Below are 16,561 nucleotides of genomic sequence, written 5' to 3' on the forward strand. Positions count from 1 at the left end.
GCATCTGTAGGAAAGCCGCAGTGTACGAGACTGTGACTGCTGCAGCATACAGATGCTCTAGCCCTTCTCGATTGAATAAGATCAAAACATGGTCAAATATGGTGCTGATTTATGAAGCTGGTAAAGCCTCTATGAGGGATATTAGAAATGCAGGCCTAGTCTCTGGTCAGCCCAATCCAGGACGGGCTATTTGTTCCAAAACTGAGCCACTTACACATTCCACGGCCCAATATTATCAGCCTGTGACTGGTCATGCATTGGAAGTCTGCCCAATAGACATTTCACTGATGTCCAGATGAAGATTGCCAGACATGCTCGTCACAAACCCATTGTCCAAGGCTCCTCAGCCTCAGTCGAACCCTCTGGAGTTTTGCCTTACTATCAGGAAATCCCTCGCTCGAGTCCTAAAGACCATAAATCGCCCTTTATTGTTCAGGGTGCTGTTCCCTGGACGGGAAGGATGTCCTGCAGAGTGATGATAGCAGATCCCAGACATCTGTTAGCTAATCTACCACCGATGGCAGTTAGCAGCTTGGCGTTAGCCTTCACCCCACCTGCGGTGGAGAAGATGTAGTTGGCAGCTGTCGAACAGCTTCGAGTAACTGCGTTCTTTATAGTTACATATGCCTCTACACTATGTGGACAAAAGTATTGGGACACCTGCTATTGAAAGAGTTAGTTGATCCTGCTTTTCTTGGAGGAACTGGAAGAAGAAGGCTTTCTACTAGATCTTGGAGGTGCTGCGATTGCTGCAAGAATTTGACTGCATTCGACGTCTCCATCCTGGATCTAGCGCTAACTCATGCCAAAAGTACTGCATGGAGTAGCATCCATCATTCCAGAGAACACTACACAGTTCTTCCACTGCTCCACAGTACTCCAAGTGATGCCCCCCTCTAGTCCTATTCTTTTGGCAGTACTTCTCTTCAGAGACTAGACAATCTGTGTGTGTATGAGTGTGTATTTGACACTGTAAGGGCAATTCCAAAAGCTTTAGGGTTCAGGTGTCTCCTCAGGTACTCCACCTTGCAGAGTACTGCCAAAGCCACTGGCAGCAACACAGCACAACCCTGCTGGATCCGCCCCCATGCTTCACAGTTGGCAGGGTGATCTTTTCATGAAATGCCGTCCTCATGCAGAGCTTTGTGATGAGCTCACAGGAAAGGCTGCACCACCACCCTTCTCAGCTCAACCCTCCTGTAGTTTCTAGGCATGTAAGGGTTTTGATTTGCCTGTCTTACCAGCATATGAGCAGATCTCCTGAAGCCATATCTTCTACACAACCGCAAGCTTACGGCCTTATGCAGTTCCCATCTCCAGTGCTTAACCCGACCCCAACCGAACACACACACACGCACACGCACACACACACACACACACACACACACACAAACACATGCAGGACGAGGTTTCTTTCGGCCTATGAAGGCGGCTAGCGTTTGATCCTCTTAGAGGAAACCGGAATGGTGGCACAGAGCAGTCTAAACATTCAGCCCTACAGACCTACACTTGTCCACCAGACTAACCCCCACATTCCTGGCTGCATTTGTGCTCCTTCTCTTTCTTACATTTTCTGCCTCCTCTCCAGAGCAAAAATAGCCCCTCGCCCGCACTAGTAGCTGCTGTAAGTGGGGGAAATCCTGACACACACACACACACACATATACACAGAGAGAAAGAAGGAAAGAGCCCGACCGGTGAGAACACACATTCCTGGAGGACGGGTGTGTGTGTACGAGTGTGCCAGCGAGTGTGTGTGTGTGTGTGTGTGTGTGTGTGTATGCGTGAGTAAGAGTGTGTGAGAGACAGGGTTTTATGCGGCTGTCTGAACGAACTAGGGACAACAAACCAGCCTACACTGGAGCTGCCCACCGTGTCACCATGGCGACTAAATGGTTAGACTGGAAGGGTAGGGAAGGGGGGGATTCCAATGCTGGCTGGGAAGGTCAGTCACTCGAGGGGGGGGGGGGGGGGTAAAGATGTGGCCTCAGTCACAATGTCCTAGGAAACAAGTCCACAATGTGTAGAAATTCACAAATCTGACTCGGACCAATATCACAAGAAATGAAGAGACCACCCTATATGATCAGTTTCTCTGGTTTTACTGTTTATAGGCAGTGTGTTTTAGGGAAATTAACATTTACGTAGTATTTCATAAACCACGGACAACATTTCCCCTAAATAAAATAAAAATATTTGCTATTTAGAGAATTTATTTATTTGCAGAAATGACAACTGCTCAAAAACTGCTGCTCACATAATGCAGAGAAATGATGAAAGTTTTATAATTAAAGATTTTAAACTATAATAAATAAAAAATAATACCTAGTTTTCCTTTCTTTAAGGGTCAGTGTGTAATTACAATACTGCGATACCGTAAAACCGTGATTATTTCTTAATTATATATATTTATTTTATTTGACTCCCCCCCCAATTTCCCCCCAATTTGAACCGTCAATTACCCAACCTGTACGTAACCCACCCCCCATCGCACATGATGCCCCCGACACCAATGAGACCGGACTAAGCCGCTCATTTTTCGAACTGCTGACGAAGCAATCTGCAGACTGCAGACGCCAGTGACGGCACCAGCACCTCAACGAAGCGCTGTGGGGGAGAGCGCCATCTACCCACCCTGGAGAGAGAGAGAGCAAGGCCAATTGTGCTCATTCTGGGCCTCGGCTGCCGATGGTTTAGCAGCATGACCGGGATTCGAACCAGCGATCCTCTGATCATAGTGACCTAGAGCACCTTAGTCCACCGGACCACCCGGGGCCCAAAACCGTGAAAATCCCAGTCACAATTACTTTTTTTTGGACAATAAACTGTATAATAACAATATACGATATTATTGTTATTGTTATTTTCCGCTGAAATTATGATAATATAACAGCAGAATAATGTAATTAAACCCTTTTAAACAGCAATGACTTTTGCATAATTATGAATATTGAAACAGTGTAATTGGAATAAAAAAGTATAAATATTCAAAACAAATAAAGCATAACTAAAATAAAACTATAAAACTATACTCTGAAACTGTGTTAAAAGTATTTAAACCCTTAAACCCTCAAAGACTGAATGGATGAATCTAGGCATGAGTTAAGCCTACAAATAAAGCAGAGCTGAGACCAGCCTGGCGATTTTTTAATAAACTCATAAATTAAAAAAATTATAAATATCCTAAATAAATAAAGTCGATCCCAATGGTTTAATGTTTTTGCCTAATTCTCCTCTTCGAGTAAAATCAATGGGCAATCCTGAGGTCAGCAAAAATGACTGAGGCCATAACGTAATGGCCTAGAAAGAACCACAGGACGTTAACAGTGTCCATGCAGTCTCTATAACACAGTTATGGGTATACATTATTCTGTAATATTAGAAGTAATTATACAGTAATTACATTTTCTCTTAGTTACCCAATTTCCGTAGCCATTTCCGATTCCCCCGTCCACTAGCAAGGACCTCCCCACCACTAATGGCCGTTTCTTCACATGTCACATAAAGCTCCACCATTTTTTTATATATACTACAGCTAACGCATCATCACTGGAGCTCAAAACGCTTGGAGGAGAACACTAACTGAGAAGAACGGCCATGCTACCCACCCAGATCTGCTGTTTGGTACTGACGCCAAAACACAGCTTGTGATTGGCTGAGGTGCTTCACGTGTTCTAGATACGGCTCTCGTCTCTGAAACTGTACGAGTATTTAAACCCTGGTCTATGTAGACAGACAGATACATAGACATAGACAGACAGATACATAGACAGACAGACAGACAGACAGATATGCATTTTTAATGCAGTGCAAAATACACTATATGTCCAAATGTTTGTGGACACTCCTTCTAATAAATGCATTGTATTTATCGCTCTGTAGAGAGGCCTTGTTAAAGACCGGGATGAATCTAGGCATAGGTCAAGCTTACAACCAAAGCAGAGCTGAGGCAGTGAAGCACCCTCAGCAGAGTCTGGAGCTGAGAGTGGAAAGGGAGGCAGGTGGTGAATTAAGAACGTCATTCATTTTTAATGACAGGCTGGAGGGGTCACACTCTACTGCTGCCTGAACAGCTGACTAACACTGCCCCACCCCATTAACCAACCCCCATTCTGCTCCACCTTCCAGAGTGTATGCCTGTATGTATGTGTGTGTGTGTGTGTGTGTGTGTGTGCACTGCATTTGTGGTGTAGGCCGGGAAATTAGAGGAAATACAGTGCATGCAAATCTAATCATCTGATCATCCTGAAACGAGCTCCAAATTGCATTAGACTGAACAATCGCCCGGGTTATTATGGTCAGCATGTGTTTGTGCATTAGTGTGTGTGTGTGCGTGTGTGTGTATGAGTGTTGTGTAGAAGATGCTTACGTGACTTTTTTTTTGCTTCCTTGCTCTCTCTGCGATTATACACAGTTTACTCAGACGGGTCACAGCTGACAGTGTGTTTTCGTGTGTGTGTGTGTCCCAGAGCGAGCTAGTGATGAGTGATAAAGCACAACCGGCTGACCGAGGTTACTCCACTCATGCTGACCGGCTGAGGACAGGCTCATTGTTCTGAGCACTATTTTAAGTGCTTATCCTGCTTTTGTCGGAGTAACTGTCTCTACTGTCCAGGAAAGAAGAAGAAGAAGAAGAAGAAGAAGGCCTTCTACCAGATTTTGGAGGAGCACTGTGGTCAGGAGGTCAGGATGTTGGGTGATGATCATCACCCCACCTCACCCCCAACTCCCCAACCCATCCTGGAAGTATTGGATGGAGCACCGCCATCCATCATTCCAGAGAACACAGTTCTTCCACTGCTCCACAGCTCCTCAATGCTGGGGGGCTTTATACCCCTCTATAGCCCACGCCGGGCATTAGGCAGCATGGAGCCAGTAGGCTCATGTTGTTGATCTGCTCCAGAGAGTCCTATTCTATTGGCAGTACTTCTCTACAGAGACTAGACGAAGAAGCTTTTGTATGTGTGTGTGTGTATATCTGTGTTAGAAATGGGTGCAACTTAAAGTAGCTGAATGCATTCATTAGAAGGGGTGTCCACAAACATTTGGACATATTTGTATATTCTGCGCTGCATTAAAAATGCATACTTTTATATATAGTCTATCTGTCTGTCTATATATCTGTCTGTCTATTTGTCTACATGTCTGTCTATTTATTTGTCTGTCTATCTATATATCTGTCTATCTATTTGTCTGTCTGTCTATCTATTTGTCTGTCTATCTATTTGTCTGTCTGTCTATCTATTTGTCTGTCTGTCTATTTATCTGTCTGCCTGTTTATGTATCTGTCTGTCTGTCTATTTATCTGTCTGCCTGTTTATGTATCTGTCTGTCTATCTATATATCTGTCTGTCTATTTGTCTACATGTCTATCTATATATCTGTCTGTCTATTTATCTGTCTGTCTATCTATATATCTGTCTATCTACTTATCTATATGTCTGTCTGTCTATTTATCTGTCTGTCTATTTGTCTACATGTCTATCTATATATCTGTCTGCCTATTTATCTGTCTGTCTATCTATATATCTGTCTGTCTATTTATCTGTCTATCTATCTATATATCTGTCTGTCTATTTATCTATCTGTCTATCTACTTATCTGTCTGTCTGTCTACTTATCTGTCGGTCTGTCTACTTATCTGTCGGTCTGTCTATTTATCTGTCGGTCTGTCTATTTATCTGTCGGTCTATTTGTCTACATGTCTATCTATATATCTGTCTGCCTATTTATCTGTCTGTCTATCTATATATCTGTCTGCCTATTTATCTGTCTGTCTATCTATATATCTGTCTGTCTATTTATCTATCTGTCTATCTATATGTCTGTCTGTCTATCTACTTATCTGTCTGTCTGTCTACTTATCTGTCGGTCTGTCTACTTATCTGTCGGTCTGTCTATTTATCTGTCGGTCTGTCTATTTATCTGTCGGTCTGTCTATCTATCCACTTTTCTATCTGTCTGTGTCGTCGGTCTATCTATCTATCTGGCTGGCTGTCATTCTATCTATTTATCTATATGTCTGTCTATTTATCTGTCTGTCTATCTATCTGTCTGTCTGTCTGCAGGTGTTCTACCCAGTTAAGTCTAATCAGCACGTCTGACTGCCCCTCCTTGTGTTCTGGCCCACAGCAGATCAGCCGATGGCGCCAAATTTGAAACCTGTCAGTCTAGCCGTGGACAGACAAGTCAAACAGATGACTAATTCGTCCCCTGCACATGCACATGTGTTCGGCCTGTGTGTGCTCGGTCCCGAACCTGCGCGGCCGTAGTGCAGTGGCAGCAGTGTAAATACTGTGGGTGTGTTTGGAGTGCAGGCTGTCAGCACGCAGGCAGCTGGGACTGATGTACGGAGTAACATGGGGTGTGGCACACTCACACTCACACTCACACTCACACTCGCACTCGCACTCACCCCTCCTCTCTCTCTCTTACTCTCCCTCTCACATACTTGCCCCTCTATCGCCAGCTCGTCACCACACCACTCACCAGGACCTCTGTTTAAATGGTAGGCGGACAAAAGGCATGAATATGCAAATGGATATGCAAATGCAAAGTCTAATATAATACCAAATATTTAGATTATGACAAAAAAAAAAGCCCTGATAATAAAAGACTATAAAATATGTATCACAGGAGTGTGAGTAATTAGCACAGGAGTATATAAATAAATAACATAGGCGTATATAAATGGGCGTGTCCATCAGGCTCTGTTTATTACTGAGGTAGAGAGACTCCTTAAAATATGCATTCTCATTATACAAACTGCCAACTAATCGCTGTCCAATCACTGAGAAGGAATCGAGGAGTCTATCTGAATGAAGAAATAAAGCCCTATATATAAATATATACTATAAATCCAGGTCACATGACTAGTTTAGGAGGTTTTGGAGGTGGAGGTTTTGCAGCTTCTGATTTTTTAGGCTCTGGTCGTGGGTTGAGTGACACAATGGCCGAGAACGGATCCTGGGCCAATTCTTATTCAGCATAGCACGGGGCGGGGGGCACAAAGCCCACCCCCGCGGAGCTGCCTGCCAAAGCCCACCTCCTTTTGTAAAGACACAAAGACACACACCAGCCACCCGGCTCAGCCGAGTCGCAACTCCATTTCAGTGAGGAATCTGGAGCTGGATCCCGTAACGCACAAGTGTGGATTACAAGGGGGGATGAAATATGTGTCACGGGCACACACCTGTTTGTGCAGGTATGGTCTGAAGAACTGCTTTCTAGGTGGCGTGGTGGAGTTGGGTGGGGTGGGATCATCACTAGGGAACCAACCAACTGGAAATAACAGTGCTCTGAACTGGCTTGCTTTTACAGCTCCTCAGAGTACGTCCATGAGAGTGGAGGGGGAAAAAAAAAAGGAAAGCGATGAAAGATTTTTCCACAAGTCCAACCCTGCACCTCTCCCAGTTTGCCATGATCTCAGCCTGCACATCCTCCAGACCTCTTTCATTGAAGCCCAGAATGGCATCAATGCTCCCAATGCTTCCCAGAAGTGCACCAGTGAGCAAACTGGGCTTATACAGGCAACACCACCCATTAAACCCAATGCAAACCAGTGCAAAATCACAGCATTTTTGCTGCACTATGCTTGCAACCACATTTCAGCAAAGACTAGAGCCAAATGCAAGCAAAAACTATAATAAAAGTGAGCAAACTGGGCTTATTCAGGCTTTGCCACCCATTAAACCCATTGCAAGCCATTGCAAACCAATGCATTTGTGCTGCACTGTGCTTGCAACCACGTTTTTAACAAAGAGGGTGGGCACAAATGACCACCCTGAGCAAATACATGACGTTGAGACTAAAATAATTGATGTTGTTTCCATTACATTAGAAAATTAAACTGACATTAGCAGCAATCTAGTGGCACAGCGTTCACACTGGGATGCAGCAGAAGCAGCAGCAGCAGCAGCAGCAGCAAATGCATGAACTCCATGCAACCCCACGCTGCAGCAAAGCTGCTCGAGCCATATATCATATGGCTAGCTAGCTAACCCCCTGTAAAAGCTCAGTGGGCAGCATTTGGCTACAAAGCAGGACAGTACGCGTAGAAACTCACAGTTATACGGGGGATGTTCTTCTTGCCCTGATATCCAGACATCTTCACCGATGCTAAAAGGCTTCCTGGAGGTCTCACTGGCTTTGTTCGGGACGACAAAGAGGCGCGGGGGCTGCAGTCCGGACGGAAAGCGCGAGACGAGCGAAAGAGGCCAAATCAAAGTGTTTGAAGGCGGATTAAAAGAGAAACGAGCTCGTGCAGTCTTCTCTCCTCTCCTCTCCCTGGTCTCCTCTGCTGCTGCTGCTGCTGCTGCTGCACGGAGTCGCCCAGACAGACCCAGACACGGAGCAGGGTGCTCGATGCGCATGCGCGCGGCCCCGCCCTGCTCCCTGCTCAGGCTGGGTGGGAAGGTCAGTGTGAGAGCATGTCCGCCGCTTTAACACTAACATTGCCGAGTCATCTAACACTGCACTGGGGACCGGGACCCTATACCATTCCCCCCCACCCCCCATGTCCAAATGTTTGTGGACACCCCTTCATCAAATGAATGCACCCATTGCTGCAACCGTGCACCATGCTGCCTAATGCCAGGCGTGGGCTAGTAGAGGGGTAGAGTGTAAAGCCCCCCCCCCCCCAAGCATTGAGCTGATGTGGAGCAGTGGAGGAACTGTGAACTTCTCTGGAATCATGGATGGGGCTCCATCCAATACTTTTGGGATGAGTTAGGGAGTTGGGGATGAGGGGGGCTGGTGTTCACCCAACATTCTGATCTCACTAACGCTCTTGTCGCTGAATGCAATCAAATCCTCACAGCAATGCTCCTCCAAAATCTGGTAGAAAGCCTTCAGTTACTCCAACAGAAGCAAGAAAAAACTATTTTAATACTCTTGATTTTGGAAGAAACAATGAATGAGCAAGTGTCCCAATACTTTTGTCCATATAGTGTACTTAACACACTGACCTATAATCCCCAACACACAACCCATATTGCCTAAATACACAATTAGGCAACACACTGTTCAGTAAGACTCAACACCCTCATAATACTGAACACACTGTCTCTAACACACTTTCTCATAATACCTAACACAATAGCCATATTACCTAGTGCACAGTCCCGTAATAGTCAACACAATAACTGTAATACCTAACACCCTGTCCTACGATATCCAACACCTAACACCCTGTCCTACAATATCCAACACACTAACACCCTGTCCTACGATATCCAACACACTAACACCCTGTCCTATAATATCCAACACACTAACACCCTGTCCTACAATATCCAACACCTAACACCCTGTCCTACAATATCCAACACACTAACACCCTGTCCTACAATATCCAACACCTAACACCCTGTCCTATAATATCCAACACCTAACACCCTGTCCTACAATATCCAACACACTAACACCCTGTCCTACAATATCCAACACCTAACACCCTGTCCTACAATATCCAACACCTAACACCCTGTCCTACAATATCCAACACCTAACACCCTGTCCTACAATATCCAACACCTAACACCCTGTCCTACAATATCCAACACACTAACACCCTGTCCTACAATATCCAACACCTAACACCCTGTCCTACAATATCCAACACCTAACACCCTGTCCTACAATATCCAACACCTAACACCCTGTCCTATAATATCCAACACACTAACACCCTGTCCTGTAATATCCAACACCTAACACCCTGTCCTACAATATCCAACACCTAACACCCTGTCCTACAATATCCAATACCTAACACCCTGTCCTACAATATCCAACACACTAACACCCTGTCCAATATTACCGAACACAATAACCAAAATACCTGTTATTACCTAACACTCTGGCCCACAATTTACATACAGATTACTCAACACACTGTATCTAATGTGTTGGCTTATAATACCTAACATACTGGCCCATACTACCTAACACACTGTACTTAACACACTGTTCCATAAGACCCAACACCTTCATAATACCGTCTCTAACACACTTCCTCATAATACTTAACACCTTGTCCCATATTACCTAACACATTGTCACATAATACCCAACACCCTGTCCCATAATACCAAACACATTGTCCCATAATACCTAGCACAATAACCACAATACATAACACCTTGCCCCTTATTACCTAACACTCTTTCCCACAATACCCAGCACACTGTGCCATAAAACCTATACATACAGATTACTCAACACACTGTATCTAATGTTTTGACTTATAATACCTAGCATACTGGCCCATACTACCTAACACACTGTACTTAACACCCTGTCCCATAATACCAAACACACTGTCCCAGAATACCTAGCACAATAACCACAATACCTAACACTCTGTCCCATGATACACAACACATTGTCTTTTAATACCCAACACAATAGCCATATTACCTTACACTCTGTTCCAAAAAAAACACAATAGGTATATTACCTAACACACAGTGCCACAGTACCCTACCATATACCACACCATGTCATCCTGCAGCCTGCAGAATCAAGAACCCTGACCTGGTGGATCTCCAGCTGGAGGACTGTTGTCCACTGATATAAACTCAGCTTAAAGGCAATAACTAAACCTTTATAGCCAATCTATAAACGTTCGAATGTGTCACAAGGATTTATAACTGCATAATAAATGAGTGACCTGTATTTTGCTCACAGATTCTGCAATTTACTGTTAAAAAACAAAAAATCCTTCAGATAGGGCTTTAATTTACCTACTTGTCCCAAACTTTGTCAGGAATTTCAATAATAATAATAATAATAATAATAATAATAATAATAATCTAACCCAGGGCTTTAACAGGACATGCTTTAGAAATTACACCTAAAGCCCATAATACCCAACACTTAATACTGTCCTATATTAGCTAACACAATTACCATTTTACCTTACACCCTGTCCCATAATACCCAGCACACTGTCCCATAATACCCAGCACACTGTCCAATAATACTCAGCACACTGTCCCATAATACTCAGCACCCTGTCCCATAATACTCAGCACACTGTCCCATAATATCCAGCACACTGTTCAATAATACTCAGCACACTGTCCCATAATACTCAGCACACTGTCCCATAATATCCAGCACAATAACCATAATACCTAACACCCCATCCCATAATACCTAACACTCTATCCCATAATACCTAACAACCTGTCCCACAATACCTAACACCCTGTCCAATAATACCTAACAACCTATCCCATAATACCAAACACCCTGTCCCATACTAACACTCTGTTCCACAATACCTAACCACCTGTCCCATTATACCTAACAACCTGTCCCACAATACCTAACACTCTGTTCCACAATACCCAATAACCTGTCCCACAATACCAAACATCCTGTCCCATACTAACACCCTGTCCCACAATACCTAACCACCTGTCCCATTATACCTAACACCCTGTCCCACAATACCTAACCACCTGTCCCATTATACCTAACACCCTGCCCAATAATACCTAACAACCTGTCCCATAATACCAAACACCCTGTCCCATACTAACACCCTGTGCCACAATACCTAACAACCTGTCCCATAATACCTAACACCCTGTCCCACAATACCCAACCACCTGTCCCATAATACCAAACACACTCTCCCATACTAACAACCTGTCCCATAATACCAAACACCCTGTCCCATACTAACACCCTGTCCCACAATACCTAACCACCTGTCCCATAATACCAAACATCCTGTCCCATATTATCTAACACCCTGTCCCATAATACATAACATATTATTATTATTATTATTATTATAATTATAATTATCTGACAAGACTTGCTTAAGAAATGGCATCTGAGGCACCAGTGAATTACGACTCACTAACTGACGCTGTTTCTCAACAATATCAGACATAAAATATTTAGTAGACATTTGATATCAGACACTTTTATGATGATTCATCAAACTGTCAACCCATCTTAAAGGCTAGTTTCTCTCCAGGCTGATGTTTTGGCTTTGGTAAATGTAAATGCTCCTGGTGCTTCGTCCCATTGATCTGGGCTCCACACCAGTAGGGCTGAAGAATTGTGCAATGTGTGCATCATAGATCTTCAAATATGTGACTTCAGCTGTTGAACGTAACGTTATGAAGCCAAAGAGAGAGCTTCTCCTCTGATGTCGTTAAGTGCTGGCGTGTTCCTGTAATCATTATAGGGCTTTAGTTCGGCGGGTTGTTCTGTGGTTATATCCTGCAGCATTCAACAGCATGGTATTGATCTTGCCCTCTTATTGAAGGCCATCAGTGAGGGTGGGGGCTGGGGGGTGGCAATGCAGCGGTTCTCCATCACTGTGGAGAATGACACAACCCTCCTGTTGGTCAAGGGTGTGATAAGAGCTCTGGATAATGTCAGTCTTCTCTAAAGAAATGATTTACTCTTCAGATTCGGGAGCATGACACTGTTTGGACATGTTTGCAGATGGAGAGGGGGTTCATAGGCTGTAAAGAGTAGAGTATACCCAGCTGGCCAGACCTATCAGGACAACGTCTAATGTCATTGTCTATTTGACGTAGAATGGTGACGACTGCTGATAGTCATTTTTTTTATTTTAAGTTGTGATGTCGAGCAACCAGCCCATCCAACGTCTTCCAAACGTCACATGCCAACGTCATACTGATGTAAAATACTAACATTTAGCGGTCAGGTATGGTGACTAAAACCCAACATCTGCTAAACTTTACAATGTTAACGTCAACATAACGTGAAATTCTAACACTGAAGATTTTAGTCATGGTGTTAAGTGACCAAAATTAACGTCTGATGTTAAGCTTGATGTTAAATGTTGAAGCTTGATGTCAACCCAATGTTTCTTTTTGATGAATTTTCACTTTGAATCCCAGCCAACATTCAACGTCTGTCTAACATTGGAGCTTGATGTCAAACCAATGTTGTTTTTTGTCGAATATGTGACACTGATTTCTGACCAAATGTAAACGTCTGTTTAATGTTGGAGCTTGATGTCAACCCAATGTTACTTTTTGATGAATGTCACTTTGAATCCCAGACAACATTCAACATCTGTCTAACGTTGGACCTTGATGTCAACCTAGTGTTGGTTTTTGACAAATTTGTGATTTTGATTTCCAACCAACATTCAACATCTGTCTAACGTTGGAGTAAAATGTCAACCCAAGTTTGATTTTTTGATTAATTTGTCATTTTAAATCCCAGCCAACATTCAACATCTGTATAACGTTGGAGTATGATGTCAAACCAATGTTGACTTTTTGATTAATTTGTCACTTTGAATCCTAGCCAACATTCAACATCTGTCTAACATTGGTGCTTGATGTCAACCCAATGTTGCTTTTTAATGAATTTGTCACTTTAAATCCCAGTCAACATTCAACATCTGTTGAATGTTGGAGCCTGATGTCAAGCCAATGTTGCTTTTTGACAATTTTGTGGCTTTGATTTCCAACCAACATTTAACATCTGTCTAACGTTGGAATAAGATGTCAACCCAAGGTTGATTTTTTGATTAATTTGTCATTTTGAATCCCAACCAACATTCAACATCTGTCTAACGTTGGAGCTTGAGGTCAACCCAATGTTGCTTTTTGACCAATTTGTCACTTTAAATCTCAGCCAACATTCAACATCTGTCTAACCTTGGTGCCTGATTTGACCAATGTTGTTTTTTTTTTTTAAATGTGACTTTGATTTAAAACCAACATTCAACATCTGTCTAATATTGGTGCTTGATGTCAACCCAATGTTGCTTTTTAATGAATTTGTCACTTTAAATCCCAACCAACATTCAACATCTGTTGAACGTTGGAGCCTGATGTCAAGCCAATGTTGCTTTTTGACAATTTTGTGGCTTTAATTTTCAACCAACATTCAACATCTGTCTAACGTTGGAGTAAGATGTCAACCCAAGGTTGATTTTTTGATTAATTTGTCATTTTGAATCCCAACCAACATTCAACATCTGTCTAACGTTGGAGCTTGATGTCAACTCAATATTACTTTTAAATGAATTTGTCACTTTGAATCCCAGCCAACATTCAACATCTGGCCCAAACTGTGATGTTCTAGAGAACTGGGTCAGAACATCTCTAAAACATCAGACAGGTCTTGAAGGGTGGGTGTTCCTGGTATGCAGTGCTCAGTACCTACCAAAAGTGCTCCACGGAAGGACAACCGGTGGACCTGCAACAAGGTAATGGGATCCCAAGACTCATTGATGCTCATGGATGCCAACATCTTGCTGCCAGATACCAGAGGACTCTTATGGAGTCCATATCTGGAAGCATCAGAGCTGTTTTGGCAGCACAAGGGGAACCTACACAATATTAGGCAGGCAGTGTTAACCTTTTGAACCCTAGGTTTGTTGTTCTGCAGTTGTGCATATGTTGTGGAGTCCCACACGGCTCAATTGTAGGGTCTATGAAACTTATCATTATGAGAGTGATGCAGTTAAGAGGGAGCAGAGCTGAAAAGTGAGCTTAGCTCCAGGGTTTAAGGAGTTAACAGCAGCCAGTATTGCCATGTTCACGTCCTCATATTACGTCATACTGTGCAGCTTTCCTGCACTGGGGTCTTTTTGAATGCGGAAGGAAGGTAAAAAGGCAGGTTCTCCTGAATCACTCCTCCGCAATTCCACCACGAGTCTACAGACCGCCATCAGTCACCGCCACTGCGCTGGCCGTGTAACTATGGTTACCGCATCCTAGACACTGAGGCCTTGCTGCATTCTTAGCAAGTCTTTGGAGGGAATGAAAATCAGTACAAGCCTGGGAGCTTTCAACAGGGCGTGTCCAGGTTAGCAACTATGCAAGAATGGCAGGTTTAACAACCACAAGCCGTGTGATCTGCACAAGCACTGCAGCAGTACTGTAGTAGAGCAGTGCGACCACTACACTGCACCAGTTTTAATGAATGTGATTATATTAGATTTCCCCTTAAGGCTGCCTTTACACTGACTCACCTCCTGCCTCGGTGCACAGCTTTTACCCTAAATTGCATCCATTAATAATGGAATCATTTGTCTTATTAAGCAGAGACTTTCCAGAGGTCTGGAGAGGACCACCGGACACCACCGGACTCTGGGAGTGATGGTGAGCTGCTCTGCTGGCTGGTTTGCAGTGGTAGAGATGCCACATAATCCATACATTCAATCTAGAGATTCCACAGCTTATATATGAGAGAGAGAGAGAGAGAGAGTCATGGGCAAACACAGAGACAGCTACACTATATGGACAAAAGTATTGGGACACCTGCTCGTTCATTGCTTCTTCCTATTCCTGCTTCTGTCGGAATAACCGTCTAACTCTTCTGTCCAGGGAAGAAGAAGAAGGCTTTCTGCTAGATTTTGGAGCGAACATTGCTGTGCAGATTTGATTGCATTCAGCGACAAGTGCCTTAGTGAAGACAGGATGTTGGATAGTGATCACCACCCCACCTCATCATTCCAAACTCCCCCCTATTCAAAAGTACTGGATGGAGCCCCAGCCATCATTCCTGAGAACACAGTTCTTCCACTGCTCCACAGCTCCTCAATGCTGGGGGGCTTTATACCCCCCTCTAGCCCACGCCTGGCATTAGGCAGCATGGTGCCAATAGGTTCATGCTTATCTGCTCCAGAGAGTCCTATTCTATTGCTGTTACTTCTCTACAGGGTCTAGACAAGATGTGGGGGCATTTGCACGTCCGCACGTCAGAATTGGGTGCAACTTAAAGTAGCTGAATGCATCCATTATGAGGGGTGTCCACAAACTTTTGGACATGTATTGTAGATAGATAGACAGATGGGCAGATGGATAAATACACTGATGTATGGTTAGACAGACAGTCGTTTAACCCCTCTGCCCCTGCCCTTCCTCTCCCTCCTCCTCCTCCTCCTCCTCACCGTATCATTGATGTTCTGCAGCAGCTCCTTGCCGGCGCTCCTTCTGATCTCCACCCTGCGGCCCTGAGCATCTCTCTGCCGCTCGATGACCCGCCCAGAGTCGGCCGGCCGCACACTTTGCTCCGACTCAGACTGCAGCGGACACAGCAGACCACAGAACCGGCCAGAACCGGGACTGGACGCAACTCCAGAGGACAGGGACATGGTGAAGGCCAACAGGTGGTGACAGAGGGACTACTGCAGCAGACTGAACCAGAACCAGACTGAGGGGCAAAACAGAATCCACAGTTTCCATAATAATAATAATAATAATAATAATAATAAAATCATCATAATTTCTTTCTTTACAGTGAAGATAAAAAGGAAATGTACTACTTGTGTAATAAAAAAATAACAGGTGCAGCAATATAATAATAATAATAATAATAATAATAATAAAAAATAAATCATTATTAATAATAATAGTAAAAATAAAAAATAACTTAATAATAATAATAATAATAATAACATCATAATTTCTTTCTTAACAGTGAAGATAAAAAGGAAATGTACTACTTGTGTAATAAAAAAATAACAGGTGCAGCAATATAATAATAATAATAATAACAATAATAATAATAAATAGTAATGTATATTATATATAATAATAATAAT

At 43.4% G+C, this 16,561-nt stretch overlaps 1 protein-coding gene across 2 annotated transcripts in view; it reads right to left on the reverse strand.

Moving 5' to 3' along the window:
• dpysl2b (dihydropyrimidinase like 2b) overlaps positions 1-16,561 on the reverse strand; it is a 44,655-nt gene that overhangs the window by 26,987 nt on the left and 1,107 nt on the right. Inside the window, exon 2 of one of the 2 annotated variants that reach the window (XM_072658172.1) lies at positions 15,908-16,170. In XM_072658172.1, coding sequence (XP_072514273.1) covers positions 15,908-16,111 — 204 coding nt within the window. In that variant the 5' untranslated portion in view covers positions 16,112-16,170. Of the gene's footprint in view, positions 1-8,065; positions 8,357-15,907; positions 16,171-16,561 lie in introns of those variants that run through there. The other variant, XM_072658174.1, reaches the window with a different exon arrangement.

The sequence above is a fragment of the Salminus brasiliensis genome, chromosome 16 (assembly GCF_030463535.1).
Source record: "Salminus brasiliensis chromosome 16, fSalBra1.hap2, whole genome shotgun sequence".
In the NCBI taxonomy this organism is placed as follows: Eukaryota; Metazoa; Chordata; class Actinopteri; order Characiformes; family Bryconidae; genus Salminus; species Salminus brasiliensis.